The 16,336-nt window shown below is 34.4% G+C and overlaps 2 protein-coding genes across 2 annotated transcripts; both read left to right on the top strand.

The window, feature by feature from the left end:
- The first annotated feature begins 8,753 nt into the window (after positions 1 to 8,753).
- Positions 8,754 to 11,736, top strand: LOC106412074 (probable sucrose-phosphatase 3a). Its single transcript, XM_013852964.3, has 8 exons — positions 8,754 to 8,966; positions 9,053 to 9,355; positions 9,605 to 9,706; positions 9,936 to 10,130; positions 10,212 to 10,502; positions 10,615 to 10,801; positions 11,167 to 11,213; positions 11,302 to 11,736. Exons 1-8 carry the CDS (start codon positions 8,907 to 8,909, stop codon positions 11,389 to 11,391), a joined length of 1,275 nt encoding a protein of 424 aa, XP_013708418.1. The 5' UTR covers positions 8,754 to 8,906; the 3' UTR covers positions 11,392 to 11,736.
- Positions 11,737 to 12,652: 916 nt separating this feature from the next.
- Positions 12,653 to 15,757, top strand: LOC106413053 (diphosphomevalonate decarboxylase MVD2, peroxisomal-like). Its single transcript, XM_013853896.3, has 9 exons — positions 12,653 to 13,042; positions 13,407 to 13,605; positions 13,725 to 13,788; positions 13,998 to 14,142; positions 14,497 to 14,583; positions 14,662 to 14,819; positions 14,909 to 14,957; positions 15,150 to 15,274; positions 15,370 to 15,757. The coding sequence occupies exons 1-9, from the start codon at positions 12,833 to 12,835 to the stop codon at positions 15,590 to 15,592; spliced, it is 1,260 nt and encodes a 419-aa protein (XP_013709350.2). The 5' UTR covers positions 12,653 to 12,832; the 3' UTR covers positions 15,593 to 15,757.
- Positions 15,758 to 16,336: the final 579 nt, after the last annotated feature.

Here is a 16,336-nt window from a genome sequence, read left to right as displayed (position 1 = left end):
CGTTGGGAATAAAACCGTTCTTCTCGTAACTATGACCAAAATTGATGAATTAAAAATTTATAAAAATTTATGAATATTAGAAAATTTATGAATATTAGAAAATTGAAAAATTAGATTTTTTTTCTTTTTTTCTAAGAACAAAATTAGATCTGTCTACAAACCAGAAATATCAATAGACAATAATGGACTTCTTCGTCAAACAAACCAATTTTGATTTATATGTTCTCTTTGCCATTAAATATTTGAAGCTAGTGAGCGTATTCATTACAATGTAGATATACATAAGTTGTTGTACATATCTTGATTTGTCTGTTTTAATTGGTCAAGCTTATATCTCAAATATCTATTATTATAATGATATGTTTCCTTCCTTCCTAGGGGGTCCACGTCATGCGCCATGTCAATAATTCGACTCATCTGGTCGTGACACGCGTCACAATAAATGAAACGCGACGTGTGAAGCTTTTTATTAGCATGTGGGTTTGGTTTCGATTTAATTGGGCTTTCATTTATTTCCTGATGGGTTTTTATTGGTATCTCCGTTTTCTCCACAAAACATGTCACCGAAACCCTAAGATTTGATTCTGTTCATCTTCCCGATTCAAAAGAAACACTGGAAACGCTTTGTGGTTATGTCCAAGCGAAGAGACGTCTTCAACATAGTCATCAGCCATTGTCGATCAATCCTTCAATGATTCCCCATTTACTGCCTTCGTCAGTATCTACCACTATAAAAAAGTATGTTCTACATCTTCAAATTCGTCAGATCTTTCTTATCATTCCAAGCTTTCTAAGAGATATATCCTCAAAAATGGCTAATTCTCCAGTCCTTCTCACCGATTTGAAGGCCGGCCATTGTACCTCCGCCGTTGAGGTCTGCTTGCTTCGGTTCTGGGAAGAAGCTAGGTATGGGAAGCGGCAAGCTAATGGAGGTTGACCTGCTCCTCCTCGACGCTAAGGTAGTTCCGTACTGCTTTGAAACCTAATATTCTGTTTAACGTAAGTCCATTTGTTCATGTCTTGATTATCAAAAATATTTCCCAGAAGCGTTTGGTTATCTTAAAATATTTGGGAGATGATTATTTGTTTTTTTTGGTTGATTATGATTTGTTCAATTTTTTTTTTATATTTGTTCTGATTGTTTTTCTTTCCGAAGCTTTTTTGCTTTGTTTTGTGTTAGTACTGGCGTTGTTCTATTTTCTGGTGATCTCAAGGGAAAACACCCCTCAGACTTTCAAGAAAGAGCACCCCAAAAACAAATTTGTTGCTGTTTGAGTGATTCTTCTCATCTTATAATTATTTTGTACCTTACTCTCTCAATCTGTACAGTTGTACTGCGGTTAAAGTTCTATGGATAATCAGGTTGGAAATGTAGCTGGAGACCAGTGGAAATCCATGTCATATGTTGTGTTTCTAATACGTATGTTTGACAATAATGAAAGGATGTAATTTCAAAGAGTGAAACCATGAGTTCCAAGTACGGTTCAGCCATATCTCTGGATATCTACTTTGATTTATCGTTTATATAGATAGATCATTCAAAACAAATCTTATTATGTTAAAGAATTTGTGCTGGATATTCTAATTTTTCAGATCTCTGTATGCAAAGGGATGCAATAAGACAACTGTATCACTGTATGGAGGCTTCTCTCTTTGAGTGGCATTCTGGGATCACATTTATCATATGGTTTTGATGTTTATGTATTTAATTGCTTATGTTATGTGTACACTTGGTCCTTTAAATATTTTTGTGCGTTCATAGGCTTAAGCTTCCACTTCAGTAGGAAATGCAACACAAATGTGGACTACAAATCTGAAGTTCCATAGAATAATATAGGATGCTTCAAAGGATCTTCTGGATGCTTTTTTTTTTCTCTTAACATGTTAACTAGGTATTTTATCAGTATGATGAATATTACTTCATCATCTTTTGAGGACTAAACGTATGATAATCAGTGTAAGAACAACCAAACAATGATAAATGGAAAGAAAAATGTGAGATGTGGTAGACGACACATTATACTAAAAAAAGGAAAATACACAGTAAAAATGCTTTAAGGAACCAAAAAAGACCATAGAATGAAGATATCGTAATTGTATTGCAAACCCAATATTAGGAGACTATACACAAAACCAAGCACAGCGCAAACATTAGGACGACCTCGCAAATCTTAAAAATAAGTACATGACTATCTATGACCCAACAAACTTAGTAAACACAACAATCAAACATCATAATAGGGCCACACCGAACAAAGAACTAATTAGGTCCATCGTTCTTCCGTCAAAGAAATAAAGAGTTTTACACTACTAAACTGTTATAAATAAAAATATAAGCACTTATATACCACACAAAAATGCACATATTAATGAAATAACATGTACTTACTCTTTTTTTTGTCAACAACATGTACTTACTTTGAAAGTCAAAATATAACAAATATTGAAAACCAAGTAACATAATAACATTTTTATGAATTTTATATTGTAAGAAAAGTAGGTTTTCTAAAAATAATAAAAAACATTTTTGTAAAAGCCGTAACAAAAATAATAAAGGTCAATAATATTTTCATCGAGAATTTTAGGTATATTTAGTTTTATATTTTAGTTCTAAATATATATGATATAAGGATTGATATAAGGATTTATATTTTAATTCTAAAGATATATGATATATATTATTTTTTTACTTTTTGGTTTTACATTTTAATTTTCGAAGATAATTAAATATGATTAATATAAAAACTATCTTTTCATACATAAGAAAAATAGAAGTCATCCATATAAATTAAGTATAAAAATTATCAAGCTAACTTCACAGATTTCTTAATATCTAACTCTATAAAACCACACGAGGCATTGACGGATGCTGCATATCCCAACTTCCTCCAGAACTATCAAGATACATAATACCTAAAAGAAAGGGCTGTCCTGACACCTACCAACAATACAATACAAGAGGTGAACGATTATCTCCTCTCCAGGGTCCCATCGCAGGCTAGGGAATATTTAAGTTCTGATACCATTGAGTTGGAAGCTCATCAGATGATGATTGGACCAACCACTACCCGCCTGAGTACCTAAATTCTCTAGAATTTTTGGGACTGCCCAACCACAGATTGTGCTTGAAAGTTGGAGCTCCAATGATGCTGTTGCGTAATCTTAACCAGGATAAAAGTTTATGCAGTGGTACGAGAATGGTGGTCACCCTCCTAGGAAACAGAATTGTTAAAGCTAAAATCATGGCTGGGACAGATATTGGGGAAGAAGTTTTGATCCCTAGGATCCAGCTCATTCCCACCACACCATCCATCCCTTCACTTTCCGTCGATGACAATTCCCGATCAGATTGTGCTACGCCATGACAATCAACAAGAGCCAAGACCAAAGCCTGAAACAAGTTGCTTTATATCTCCCTCATCCTGTTTTTACTCACGGACAGTTGTATGTTGCTATGTCTCGAGTAACAACCCCATCTGGTCTTAAAATATTAGACGAAACTTCCGACATAGACGGTGAAGATGGAGTTACTAATATCGTCTATAAGGAAATCTTCAAGGATGTTCGAACAACTAAGGTTATAACTACACTTTATATAATGCAACTATATCAAACTTATTACTTGAAATCTCTTATTACTTGCAGTGAAAGCAAGCGGCACCCGTACGACTTTGATGTTTCGTCAACAAACATCGTTCCCAAAACTACCATCACTATTATTTTGATACTCTGCACTCTCTTTTCAGTTTTTACATTTCATGCACACACAACTCTTATTTTATAGTTATACAAATCTCGGATTAATGGCAACATAGTTATTAAATTTTCTATGAAATTTACTAAAACCTGTAAAAACCTAACTAATATATAAACTTTAATATAACACAAACTATACCCATTTCAAAATTTGTTAAATTTTACATCTCGCCCGAAGGGCGGGCCGACCCTAGTATATATATATAGATGCGTTCAACATTCAGTTTTGAATCTAATAAAAAAATATAAATCATAATTCTAGAATAGCAATTTTAGTATGGTATCAAAAATATACAAAGTATTCAATTATAAGCGTTTTTCATTTTTTATCTTGCTTTTCTTCACTCGATTTTGATTCATGAGTTGATATTGCTTATGAGTCTTCAAAATTATTTTCCAAACTCCTCTAATATGAATCAACATTGTCATTCTCCATCCCCATTTCATCAATCATTCGAAATTGTTTTCCCAACCTTGCTCTGATACCAACCTGGCGCAGCATAACGTTTAGTTAAACGGTCAATTTTTTGTTCAATAAAGAGATTCGTACAAACTTTTTGAGACCAAACTTATTATATTGATGAACTTAATTGAACCAAAACAAAGTTAAAGCAAAAGCTATGTATTATATTAAAATCAAAAGTGAATAACAAGAAATACTAAGCATCGCTTAAATAGTGATTTCCTAAACACAAACCATTTTTAAAAAGGTCTTTATTATCTAAATTCCTAACTAAGGATAATATAAGAAAAAGGCAAACACCATATAGAAAAGGAAAACCCAAACGTAAAAGAAAATAGTTAAGTTGCCGCCAAAAGAGTCGATGCTCCTGCATCAATAACTATGATAAGTTGATAACCTGTACATTTTCATACTTGAAATTAATCACATATAATGGTACTCAGGGGCGAACCCATGTGTTGACTTGTGGGGTTACTTGACACCGCAAATATGATATAATTTAAGTTTTGTAAACTGTGAACAGTAGATGACGGTAATTTATTTAGTTGAAAAGAGTCTACTTAAAACCCCTGAATCTGGGTTCAAATCCCTTCTATGACATTTTCTTAATTTTGTTGATCCCATATAAATCATTTTCTGGGTTCGCCACTGATGATGCTGACTTTTATCTATAGTGGCGCTCGGTTCGAATGGTTCTAAATCTACATTATAATAGGGCAGTTGCATCACTCCTGATGCGACACGTCAGCGATATGTGGGTCTCACTTTTAAAAAGTGTGAAAAATTGTCAAGTCTGTGCCTCGAGTCTAGGTTATTGAGATCAAAACAACAACATTTATACCACTAAGCTAAATGATTCTTTGTACATTGATGGCTGAAACAAATATATATTTATAAAGGTCGGAAACCTTTGCTTTTTCGGTTTTTCTGTGGGACCCACACTTATTTATTTTATCTAATGATTTAATAAATACTTTATAACTCACGTTTTGAAATGAGATTTGTTAAAAAAAAAGCTCAATAAACCTCTTTGGTATGTAAGCGTTCTCTTCAATGGAAGTTTAGGGCTTTCAATTTTTAATCATCGGTTCATGACTCATCTAAGAAACACAGATTGACTCTTTGAGTTTCATGAATCAGTTTTTCTTCTTAAGTCTCTACATCTCCCCATCTTTAATAAATTCATCATCGGTTATTTTATTTTGTCTGATAAATCATGATTGTGTGGTTTTAATTTTCTTTGGTCATCCTTAGCTTGCACCCTTTGATCTAACTAAGAAGAAGAAGAAGACATTTGTCGTTCAGGATGTCATCGAAGACTCAGCTGAGTCACACGGGAGACATACTATCTGTTGCCTGATTGTTCAAGAAGAGTTTATGTGCTGTGAAACATATTTGTTTCTTTTCATCAGTTGCTTTGTTTAATCTTTTTTCCTGCAAATAATGATGGCTTTGACAGTTCATTCACGGGAACCAAGAAATAAAAGAAGAATAAGCCAGTGAGTGTTTGACATTTTTTGTCTTCCTGAGTTTTTTTTCCATTCATTAAACTTGGATTTTAAAGATTATGTGCCTCACATTCTTTTTATTTTGATGGTTGTTAGGTTGAATGAAGATCATTGAATAAAGAAAATGTCGATGTTCCTGAAGATTTGGAGGGTACTTTATATTTCTTTATGTGATAATTCTATCGACATAAATTTGAACCTTACAGAGGGTATATTGCAGAGCATCCTAATGATGAGGAAGAGGTGGAGGGAATTGATCTGCACCAGCAACGTTACCCGTGGGAGGGAAGTGACATGGATTACTTATACGACGAGGTAAGCATATCATTAGATGGTTTGCGGTCCATCTTTGAGAGCCGTCGATTGTAAGTGTCTATCGTTTTGAAGTTGTACGACACTAAGATGTAAAAAATTACTAATCACGATTACCTTACTAGCAGAGTTCTTTTGCACAGCTATTGTCAATGGAATTAACACTGGAAATTGATGGTGCTATATTTCATGTTCCAAATGCTAACGCAAGCTCCAATGTTGATTCTCAGCTTTAACATGCCAAAATCACAATGCAGTTGATGTTGTAAGGTAATTCAGTAGGCACAAATGTTCAACTGAAAAAAATTCTAAACTGTATTTATATATCAAACTTATCATCCGTAACATAATAATATGCTTTTTTGTGCTAAGAACTATTTGTAAATAAATGTCTCGGATGTATATGACTGCTTAGTTTGTTGCTTTTGACAGTGAAATCACTAAGCTTGCAATGTGTCAGGACAACAAAAGCATCTCAGCTGATGGTTAGCTTTACAATTTCGTTGGTTTCTTTTTCCTATTATGTTGGATGGATTATTTTAGCTAACAAATACCGCAACAGAGCGCTAGTAATAACTCTAATAGATTTATATATACATTTAGAATTGGAAGTTTGGTGAGAACAGGAACAAGTACTTCTGTCACGCTATTGGACAGTTATACGCCTTTTCAACAGAATTGATTTTTTATATTTCTCATAATCAGTAAGATTTTAAATGTTTTGTCTACTTTGCATTCATACCACATTCTCCATCTATCTTCTCGGTGCTACTATATAATGATCAAGTCATTTTCTGTACAAATAGGCAAGTGGGGACGTTACGTTGGGTGCTTGGTTTATTGGGCTTGGCTATACAAAGTCTGTTGTGACTCTAAAACTTTCACCTCATTTAACATTGATTCTGGTTCTTGGGATAATTGCAGATTGTGAATGAAAGGCAAAAGCAGGGAACATATGTGTAGCTGCGTTCGACTCGACATGTAGCGGTATCTGCAGATCCGATGATCCCATTGTGGATGTTAACATGCAATGTGTTGACCTCAAAATCATTATTTGGAAGCTACATTTCGAGGCATTTCCTCAACATATAAGTAGACCATAGACAGAGTTTGATATTTATAATACTCAGTGATCATGGAGTCTGCAAAAAACAATCATTTTGCATATTCTATATGGAACCAAGAGATATGTCATTTGTTTGATGATTGTATTATGATAGCTACTAACATAGGAGATGACTAGAGAAAGAGAAATGAGTATAAAACTCTTATATGGGTAGCTTTTGTAAACACGTTTGGGTTTATTAACAGTTGTGACAAGCAATTATTTTTATAGTAAAGGAAACCCGCTGCAGCGTCAATAACAAATGCGCCTGTTTTTTGGTTATTTGAGATTGAAATAGCTTATGGGTTTTCTAAATCAATATAATTGATTTGACTAAAGCTATCTTGGATGACAAAAAGAAGGATTGCAAGTTTAATAACTTCTACTTTAGACTTTAATTTCAACTAAATTATAATCAGTCTTTTATCTATATCATCTTAGATATAATCGTAAAGATTTATTAGAATAAATAAACAGTTTCAACAATATTTAATATGTGATTTTATAAACAAAAGAATATGTAGGATTTTTAGGATTTAAAGAGATTTGAGACAATAGTTAATGAATATGAAAAGAATACGAAGCAGATGATGAAAAATGATTCGAGCAAATTAGTGGCAACACAGAGGTAAGCGAGATAAAAATATCAATCAATAAAGAATGAAAGAAGAATTAGCAGTGTTAAGTTATTACACAAGCCAAAACTAAGACAGATCAAACGACAGAACGTGAAAACAAATGTAAACAAGACAAGAGGAGATAGTGAAGATAAAATGCATTGAAAAACTGAATGGTAGATTGGTAAGCAAGAGACAAAAATAGATTAAAATGTAAAAACTCTGTGTTTTGGCGCGGGGTAACGATCCCTAGTGTTTATAATAAGCTTGGATTTATTGTCGATAAAATTTCAAAAATCATGATGATAAATTGATAATTAACATGTAGATCTAAAAAAATGTTGGCTCATAAAAAATAAAACAAATATAAGTAAAGGCGTTGGTTAGTTTGTTTCTTAAACACTCAAATTATAAGAAACATATAATTAATAGATACACGTGGGTATTACTTTATAATACAAAAAATATTTAGTTTAAATCTTTTTAAAAAAAAATTGAGTACAAAAAAGTTTTTGTTTTAATAAGAGAGATTCAGACTGTAAGAAAAGAACTATATTTTTTTTTCTCTCTTTTTTTTTTGGTAGCCCAAGAAAGAGCTATATCAAATTATCAGTTAGTACTTACGACAAATGTGAATGTGGTATTGCTCTTTTGAAAAAAAAAGTCTTCAAGAACGAACACAAAGTTATTTTCTCATAAGACTTACTGACGGTTATGAGCAAACTCGCAGACATATTCTCATATGCTTAAACATCTACCCATTATAAAAATGTTTTCAATAACATTGCTCACGATGAACATCAACAGACAATGAAGCCTCATGCTCAAACTGATCTCTGCGAGGAATGAATGATAACTTGTCCTCTATTTTCCATATTCTACTAATCTCCATTTCATTCATCTTTGTCTTCACTAATTCCTCTAATGACAACCATTTGGAAACCTAATTATTCTGAATAAAAAATGACAACCGATGCATAAACATGTATACAACCAACTCAATTTTTAATATACCATCAGCAATAGTCTTTGTATATAAACAAAGTCTTCTGACAAGAAAGCTAAGAATACAAGAACGAAAAGTAGAAAAACTGTTCAAGAGAAGAAGCAAAGAAAATCTCGTCTTTGGGGGTTCTGAGAAAACGATGGATAGGCTTGATGGTCCACCACGCCTCTTACTAGTCACTGATCTTGATTGCACTTTGGTAACTTCTTACACTCCTCTCAACCACACTTCTGTCTTATCATTTTTACCTTTTTCAAGATTCGACTAAAAATTCATATTCCTCAGGTTGATCACGATGACCCTGAGAACACCGATCTGCTTAGATTCAACGCGCTGTGGGAAGCTCATTACCGCCATGATTCGCTCCTTGTTTACTGCACCGGAAGGTCTATGCGTTCTTACTTGAGTTTAAGGAACAAGAAGCCACTGTTGACTCCGGACATCGCCATAACCTCTGTCGGTTCTGAGATTGCGCACGGCGGAGAATCTATGGTGTCGGATGATGTCTGGGAGGCTCGTTTGGGTGAAATGTGGAGCAGAGAGATTGTTCTCGAGGAAACTTCTAAGTTCCCTCAACTTGAACCGCAGGTATCTTTCCTGTTTTGTCTTGTCGTGTTTGTGTATTTTATGTCTTGGTTCTTGGCTGCGTTGACTTTGACTTTCTGTTTAAGGTGAATTAAAAAAGTTTTATGGTTGCATCATCTCTTAACATTACAAATGGTTTGGTTTTGATGGCATAGATGAAACTGATTGTGGTTTTGTTTTACTGCTTGAATTGTTATGTTGGATCTGTAGCATTTTAATTGTTCTGAAGCTCTTTTCTTTGGTCTGTTATAGCCAGATAAGAGCCAAGAGCAGCACAAAGTGAGTTTCTTTGTGGGAAGAGAACATGCTTTGGAAATAATGAAGGTTCTTCCAGGGAGATTATTGGAGCGTGGGGTGAGACTTTGTTTTGTGTACCCCCTCATTTGAATTTTGATAGCTATTATTTTCATAGTTTCTTCCTTTTGATGCTGACAATGGTATAAGTTCCAATGTTCAAGAAAACCTTAGGTGGTGATTAGATGCTTTATAGAGTATTATTGATTAGGTGGACGTCTAGACCTATTTTAAAAAATAAATCATTTAGATTAGACCGATTTTTAGAACACTGATGAGTTCTTTATAGGTGGATGTGAAGCTGGTCTATAGCAACGACTATGCTTTCGATGTTTTACCAAAAGGATCTGGCAAAGGAGGTGCTCTGACTTATCTACTTGAAAAGCTGGAGAGTGAAGGGAAGCAGCCTACTAACATACTTGTTTGTGGTGACTCTGGAAACGACGCTGAGCTCTTCAATGTTCCTCAAGCATATGGTGTAATGGTTAGTTTAGTTTCCTTACTGTTTGTGAACTTCACCATGGTACTTTGATTGCGTAGTTGTGATGCTGTTTTACTGTTTAAGGTTAGCAATTCGCACAAAGAACTATTGCAATGGCATGAAGAGAATGCAAAGGATAACCCAAAAATAATCCTTGCGTCCGAGAGATGTGGAGCTGGGATGATAGAAGCCTTACAAAGGTTTAATCTGGGACCAAACGTCTCTCCAAGAGATGGTTTGGATACTGAGAACTTCCACGTGGAAGTTTTGGATCCTGCTAATGAGGTCGTTCAGTTTTATTTGCTTTACGACAAATGGCGATGTGGAGAGGTGGAGAAGTCTGATAAGTACTTGGAGAAATTGAAATCGCTCTCTGTAAGTTTCTTTCTTCGTTGGATTAATGCCTAGGAAACACTTCTAAAATTTGTTATATTTGAAGATAAAGGAGTGGTACTTACTTTGAAGTTGTGCTTTTGCAATGTTTCAGAGTCCACTTGGTATGTTTGTTCATCCGTCTGGAGTTGAGAAGACTATACACGAGTGGATAGATGATTTGGTTAATTTACATGGGGAAGGGAAGGAAGAGAAGTTTCGCATTTGGTTGGATAGAGTTTCGACTTCTCTTATCAGCCCAGAAACATGGATTGTAAAATTTGACAAGCATGAGTTATCTGGTAAGATATCTAGTCTTTTTAAGTTACCATTTTCAATTATATCTTCTAAAATATGAGATCATTTCTTTGAGCCAAAGTAAATTTCAAACCTCTAATCTTGTTTTCCTTTCCATATTACCAGTCACTGTTGTCATACTAGATTCATTTTTCTTCCTTTTGTAGTGTTCATTTCTGCTTTATAGACTAGATTCTACTAGTGACTTGTCTGAGATAGGAATTGATCTGAACTCATCTTGATGTGTTGATACAGTTAGATTTCTAGGAAGTAATAGGAATTTGTTTGTTTCCTCATCATAAGGGAATACTACTCAAGTTTGCTTCCATGTTTAAGTGTTTTAGTCTTGTTTGTTTTGTGTTGTATTCAGATGGAAAAGTGCGGTCGTGTTCGACAAGAGTCTTACTAAGTTGTCAGGTAAAAAACCTTGATTTATGTCGTTTAAAGTTTTTTATACTTAATTGATTTGAAAAACTGAAATTGGGGTTTTAAAATGAAAAAAAAGGAGGAAAAGGAAAAGCTGACGTGGATGCACATCCAACAATCATGGTTAGATGGTTCCTGTTCAGATGATCAAGACAAATGGATATTCTGAAACTGGACTGACATATTAAGCTGATACTTCACCTGTTTGGGACAAGAACTAACCAGAAGAGCACAGTATCTGTGTGTTGTGTTATGTATTGGCCTTCACTGATACTCTTTTTACATATCTTGAAAAGTAATAAATAAGGGAAGATTGTACCTGAACTGATCTGTATTTGATCATAATTGGTTTGTCTATGACCTTTTGGGGGCAGGGAGGGTTTTTGGAGTCTCTACAACAATACCCTACATTTATTTATTTATTTCATGTAATCTGCTAACACTTGATTCGCTTCATTGTTCGTGTGTTGATTGTTGTCTTAATGACACTGATTAAGAAGGGATTTGTGTATGATTTTTGGTTTGCAGGGATTGTTTTGTACCACAACAACAACATTTTGTATAAATGAAAAGTTGAGTTGACATTTTGTATAAATGAAAAGTTGAGTTGAGCATTAGTAACGGATATCTGGTTCTAGTCTTCCATGAAAACGCATTTGGTCCATCACAGCAGGTCATGTACTTGCACGACATCACTACAATGTCAGCTTAAAGAAGACATGAGCATCCAAAGAGAGCAGTGCACGAGGAAAAGAAGCACCATCATATCGCTGGACTTTTATAAGACTGTAGTCACTGGTGCTTGCCTGGTGTACCAAACATTTGGAATGAGATGCTTTCTTCAGTAGTTGTAAGTTCTTAACCAAAGTTGTATAACCCATGTGACTCTTACAGCGTTTGAGTTTTCTTTTTTTTTGCCAAAGGGGATGACGGTGTAGTTACAGCTGTAACCCATTTACCACTAGGTCAACTCAACTTTTTTATTGAGTTTGTACTTTTGGTATGTTATATCAAGTATCAACAATACACATATCATAGTTTTTTTTTGGTAAAATCAAATCACAGTTTCCTTAAAATACCTTGCTCGGTGTCCACTCTTACCTATAACTCTCTTTTTTTTCTGTTTCTCAAAACTTGTTAGGTCAAGTTCTGTTTTATTACGAAAAAGCCTAAAAACTAGTACTCCCTCTGTTTCGAAATACATGAAGTTTTAGGAAACTATTAAGAAACTTCTTGTCTTTTATCTATAAAAATATCATTAAAATATAAATTAAAAATTATTTAACTAATCACAAAATAGACTATATGATTGGTTACACAGTTTTTGATAAAGTTAAAACGTACATTAAAATATGAAAACATCATCTATTTTAAAAAAAAAAATCGGAAACTTTCTGAAACATGGTCTATTTTCAAACGGGGGAGTATATCATAGGGCTAAATAACCAAATTTGTTTGTTTGAATAAAATAATATTTTAATATTTTTTCCGTTGTAAGCATGATGATGCTCCTCCCTTTTGTATAGTTTCGAATTCTCCGTCTCTTGAAAATTCTCTTCCAGATCTCTCTCTCTCTCTCTCTCTCTGGGCAACGACGCAGATCACTTCCTATGGCGGCGGAGAAATGGGTGTACATGGTGACTGCTCAAACACCGACGAACATCGCTGTGATCAAGTATTGGGGAAAGAGAGACGAGGTCCGTATCCTCCCCGTAAACGACAGCATCAGCGTAACTCTCGATCCCGATCACCTCTGCACCGTCACCACCGTCGCCGTCAGTCCAGCTTTCGATCGGGATCGAATGTGGCTCAATGGCAAGGTATACTTCGCCGAGATTCCATTTTATCGAATTCAAGGATAGATTAGCCACCACATGGATTTGGATTAGTGGTATTCAAATGTGTATAATCCGGTTTACTATAAACCGGGGTCTAATGTACATGGTTATGTTTCTTGTTAGAGACGAAGAAACACTCATGTGAAAAGTCTGTTATCCATCTCGTAACAGAATCAGTCAGTTACATCCTCCTTATAGAGAATCTGGTATTGAAACATAACCAAGTACATTAAGACTCGGTTTATAGTAAACCGGACTATACACATTTGAATACCACCACCCCCCAAACTCTAATAGAAATGTTACTTTAAGGTCGTTAAATGTTGTTGTTGTTGTGTTAGTGTAGGAGATCTCTCTTTCAGGGAGTAGGTACCAGAACTGTTTGAGGGAGATTCGAAGCCGTGGTGGTGATGTTGAAGACAGGGAGAAGGGTGTGAAGATAGAGAAGAAAGATTGGGAGAGATTGAATCTGCATATTGCTTCTCATAACAATTTTCCTACTGCTGCTGGCTTAGCTTCCTCAGCTGCTGGATTTGCTTGTCTAGGTATTTCTTTTTGTGGCCTTTGATGACGATGAAGATATCTAAAAAATTCTCAAACTTGATCCTGAGCTTGAACATGGATGGATACTAGTTTAATGTCAAAACTGTTGTTTTTCCTACAGTTTTTTCTCTTGCAAAGTTGATGAATGTGGAGGAAGATCCAAGCCAGCTTTCTGCGATAGCCAGGTACTCCACTTCCTTCCTTACATTTTATGTTCCTCATGGATTGATTTACATACAGGCTTACTATTTTTGATCATTTTTTACAATCATTTTTATTTATGGTAACGGTACAAAGTTTTCCTCTTTTTTTGTTGAATTACGTGAAATATGATATTCCTTTAGATAGTAAGTGGTATTGGTATACGTAGTTTAACTTTCATTTTCATGTGTAGGCAAGGTTCAGGGAGTGCTTGCCGTAGTTTATTTGGTGGATTTGTCAAGTGGAAAATGGGGAGCAAGGACGATGGAAGTGACAGCGTTGCAGTTCAACTTGCTGATGAGAAGCATTGGGATGATCTTGTTATCATCATTGCTGTGGTATGAATTGTATGAATCTTTCATCAAGTGTGACTTTCAGACTTGGTCGTACAGTTATTCCCATTCTCCCATCTTCCATACAATTTCACTTGTCATACGATTTGAAAAGAGTGAGCCTATATGAATAAGTATTTACCAGGAGTCGATACTGAGTGGCTTAATTTGAACTAATGAACCATTAGTAGATAATATATTCATACGGGCACACTCTTCTGCATTATGGAATGATAAAGATAAGCTCAAAAATATGATCTGAACTTTTTGACAATCCTTGCTCATCATTTTTTTCATAACCTGTGACAGCTTCTTTGTTAAAATGTGTTTATAACTGGTTTAACCTTATGTTACACCCAGGTGAGTTCACGCCAGAAGGAAACGAGCAGCACCTCTGGAATGCGTGAAAGTGTTGAGACGAGTTTGCTTTTACAACACAGAGCAAAAGTCCGTTCTCTTCTGGGTGTTTGATGGAACTCTGTAATCTGTATCAACTGTTTAACCTCATGTTCTATTTCTCTGTAGGAAGTTGTGCCAAAACGGATTGTGCAAATGGAGGAAGCTATTAAAAACCGAGATTTTGCATCTTTTACCCAATTGAGCTGCACAGACAGTAATCAGTTTCATGCTGTTTGTCTAGATACATCTCCACCCATATTTTACATGAATGACACCTCCCACAGGTATCTTTCTAATTTGACAGTTATATGCCATTTAGCAATATCAATCTCCATTTTCCCTTTTAATATCAAGCTGTTAACTCCTTCCCCAGGATAATTAGCTTAGTTGAAAAGTGGAACCGTTCTGAAGGGACTCCACAGGTAAAAAGTCCTACTAAGCTGTTTCTTGCTCGATCTTTTGATCATCTGTTAGTTCCAATATTTGTTTTCAAGCATTAGGATTTGAGATTAGAACAGACCACCTTTATCTCGAGTCTCATTCCCAAAAAACTCTTTTGTGTTCCTCAAGTATATAAACATCATATAACTCGAGTTAACTTCAAATCTGGACAGGTTGCTTATACATTTGACGCTGGCCCAAATGCTGTACTGATTGCACGCAACAGAAAGGTAGCTGTTCAACTTCTCCAGGGGCTTCTCTACTATTTCCCTCCTAAGTCTGACACTGACATGAAGAGGTAACAGATTTAAACTGTGCGACTCGTCCACTGCGGTTTATACGAGTTTAATAAAAAGCTGTTTGTAATAATTTTGGTTTCTTTGATTTTACCAGTTACGTAGTGGGAGACAATTCAATTCTAAAGGAGGCAGGATTAGATGGAGAAAACAGTGTAGAGAATCTGCAACCTCCACCTGAAATTAAAGACAACATCGGAACACAGGATCAAAAAGGAGAAGTCAGTTATTTTATCTGCACTAGACCTGGAAGAGGTCCCGTCGTGCTTCCCGACCAAACTCAAGCTCTTCTCGATCCGGAAACTGGTCTTCCCAAGTGAGCATTGTCTCTGCTTCAATCTAATGTTATGATTAGCACCATCATTTTAACTGCAAGTTTAAGAAACACATGTTTGTGGCAGAATAAGTGCAATCTTTGTTGTTAATTGTTATCTACTGCTAACTTTCTTAATACCAATAAAAACATAAAAAAATTCCATCCCCTATCCGAGAAACATTACGATTTTTTTTTGTATTCATGTGTCATCACTAGGATGATTCTTAGAATCATTAGAAAAATAAGTTGGTTCATCTAATTATATAATAAGTTTTTTATTAAACTAACCATAAATTCATTATTAATAGTCTTTATTATTTTCTTAAATAAAAATTACGCAAATGCCTAATGTGGCTAAAATACATATGACAATTAATGATTTTGAATAATAAAGATTTGATAAAAATTAATACATCTTCTATTATATTTGTTTAATATTAACTATTAAAATAAATTAAACAACCACATTAACCATATAATAAAAAATTTAGATTTTTCTGTATATGTTATATTTTAAATTTTTAAAAATTACCATAAATTACTAAAACTCTTAAAAGTCTCACATTCAAATTTTGTGATCCATGATTTATTTAGTTTTATGACAAAATACAAATGATTACAAAATCATATAAATAAAAAGTCTAATTTAATTAATTATTAAGATTAAATATATATATATATATATATATGTTATATCGTTTTAAATTAAACTATATATCACATAAAATACACAAATATTTTAATTTTG

This window comes from Brassica napus, chromosome C8 (genome assembly GCF_020379485.1).
Source record: "Brassica napus cultivar Da-Ae chromosome C8, Da-Ae, whole genome shotgun sequence".
Lineage (NCBI taxonomy): Eukaryota > Viridiplantae > Streptophyta > Magnoliopsida > Brassicales > Brassicaceae > Brassica > Brassica napus.
Note: the sequence above shows the minus strand (reverse complement) of the source record. Positions and strands in the feature narration are given on the sequence as shown.

Excerpts from the sequence above, each read along its gene's own strand:
- LOC106413053 (XM_013853896.3), top strand. The coding sequence starts at position 12,833 with ATGGCGGCGGAGAAATGGGTGTACATGGTGACTGCTCAAACACCGACG. Across the intron at positions 14,584-14,661 it reads TTTTACAACACAGAGCAAAA|GAAGTTGTGCCAAAACGGAT; the intron begins GTCCGTTCTCTT and ends ATTTCTCTGTAG. Across the intron at positions 14,958-15,149 it reads GTTCTGAAGGGACTCCACAG|GTTGCTTATACATTTGACGC; the intron begins GTAAAAAGTCCT and ends AAATCTGGACAG.
- LOC106412074 (XM_013852964.3), top strand. The coding sequence starts at position 8,907 with ATGGATAGGCTTGATGGTCCACCACGCCTCTTACTAGTCACTGATCTT. Across the intron at positions 9,707-9,935 it reads GGAGATTATTGGAGCGTGGG|GTGGATGTGAAGCTGGTCTA; the intron begins GTGAGACTTTGT and ends AGTTCTTTATAG. Across the intron at positions 10,802-11,166 it reads TGACAAGCATGAGTTATCTG|ATGGAAAAGTGCGGTCGTGT; the intron begins GTAAGATATCTA and ends TGTTGTATTCAG.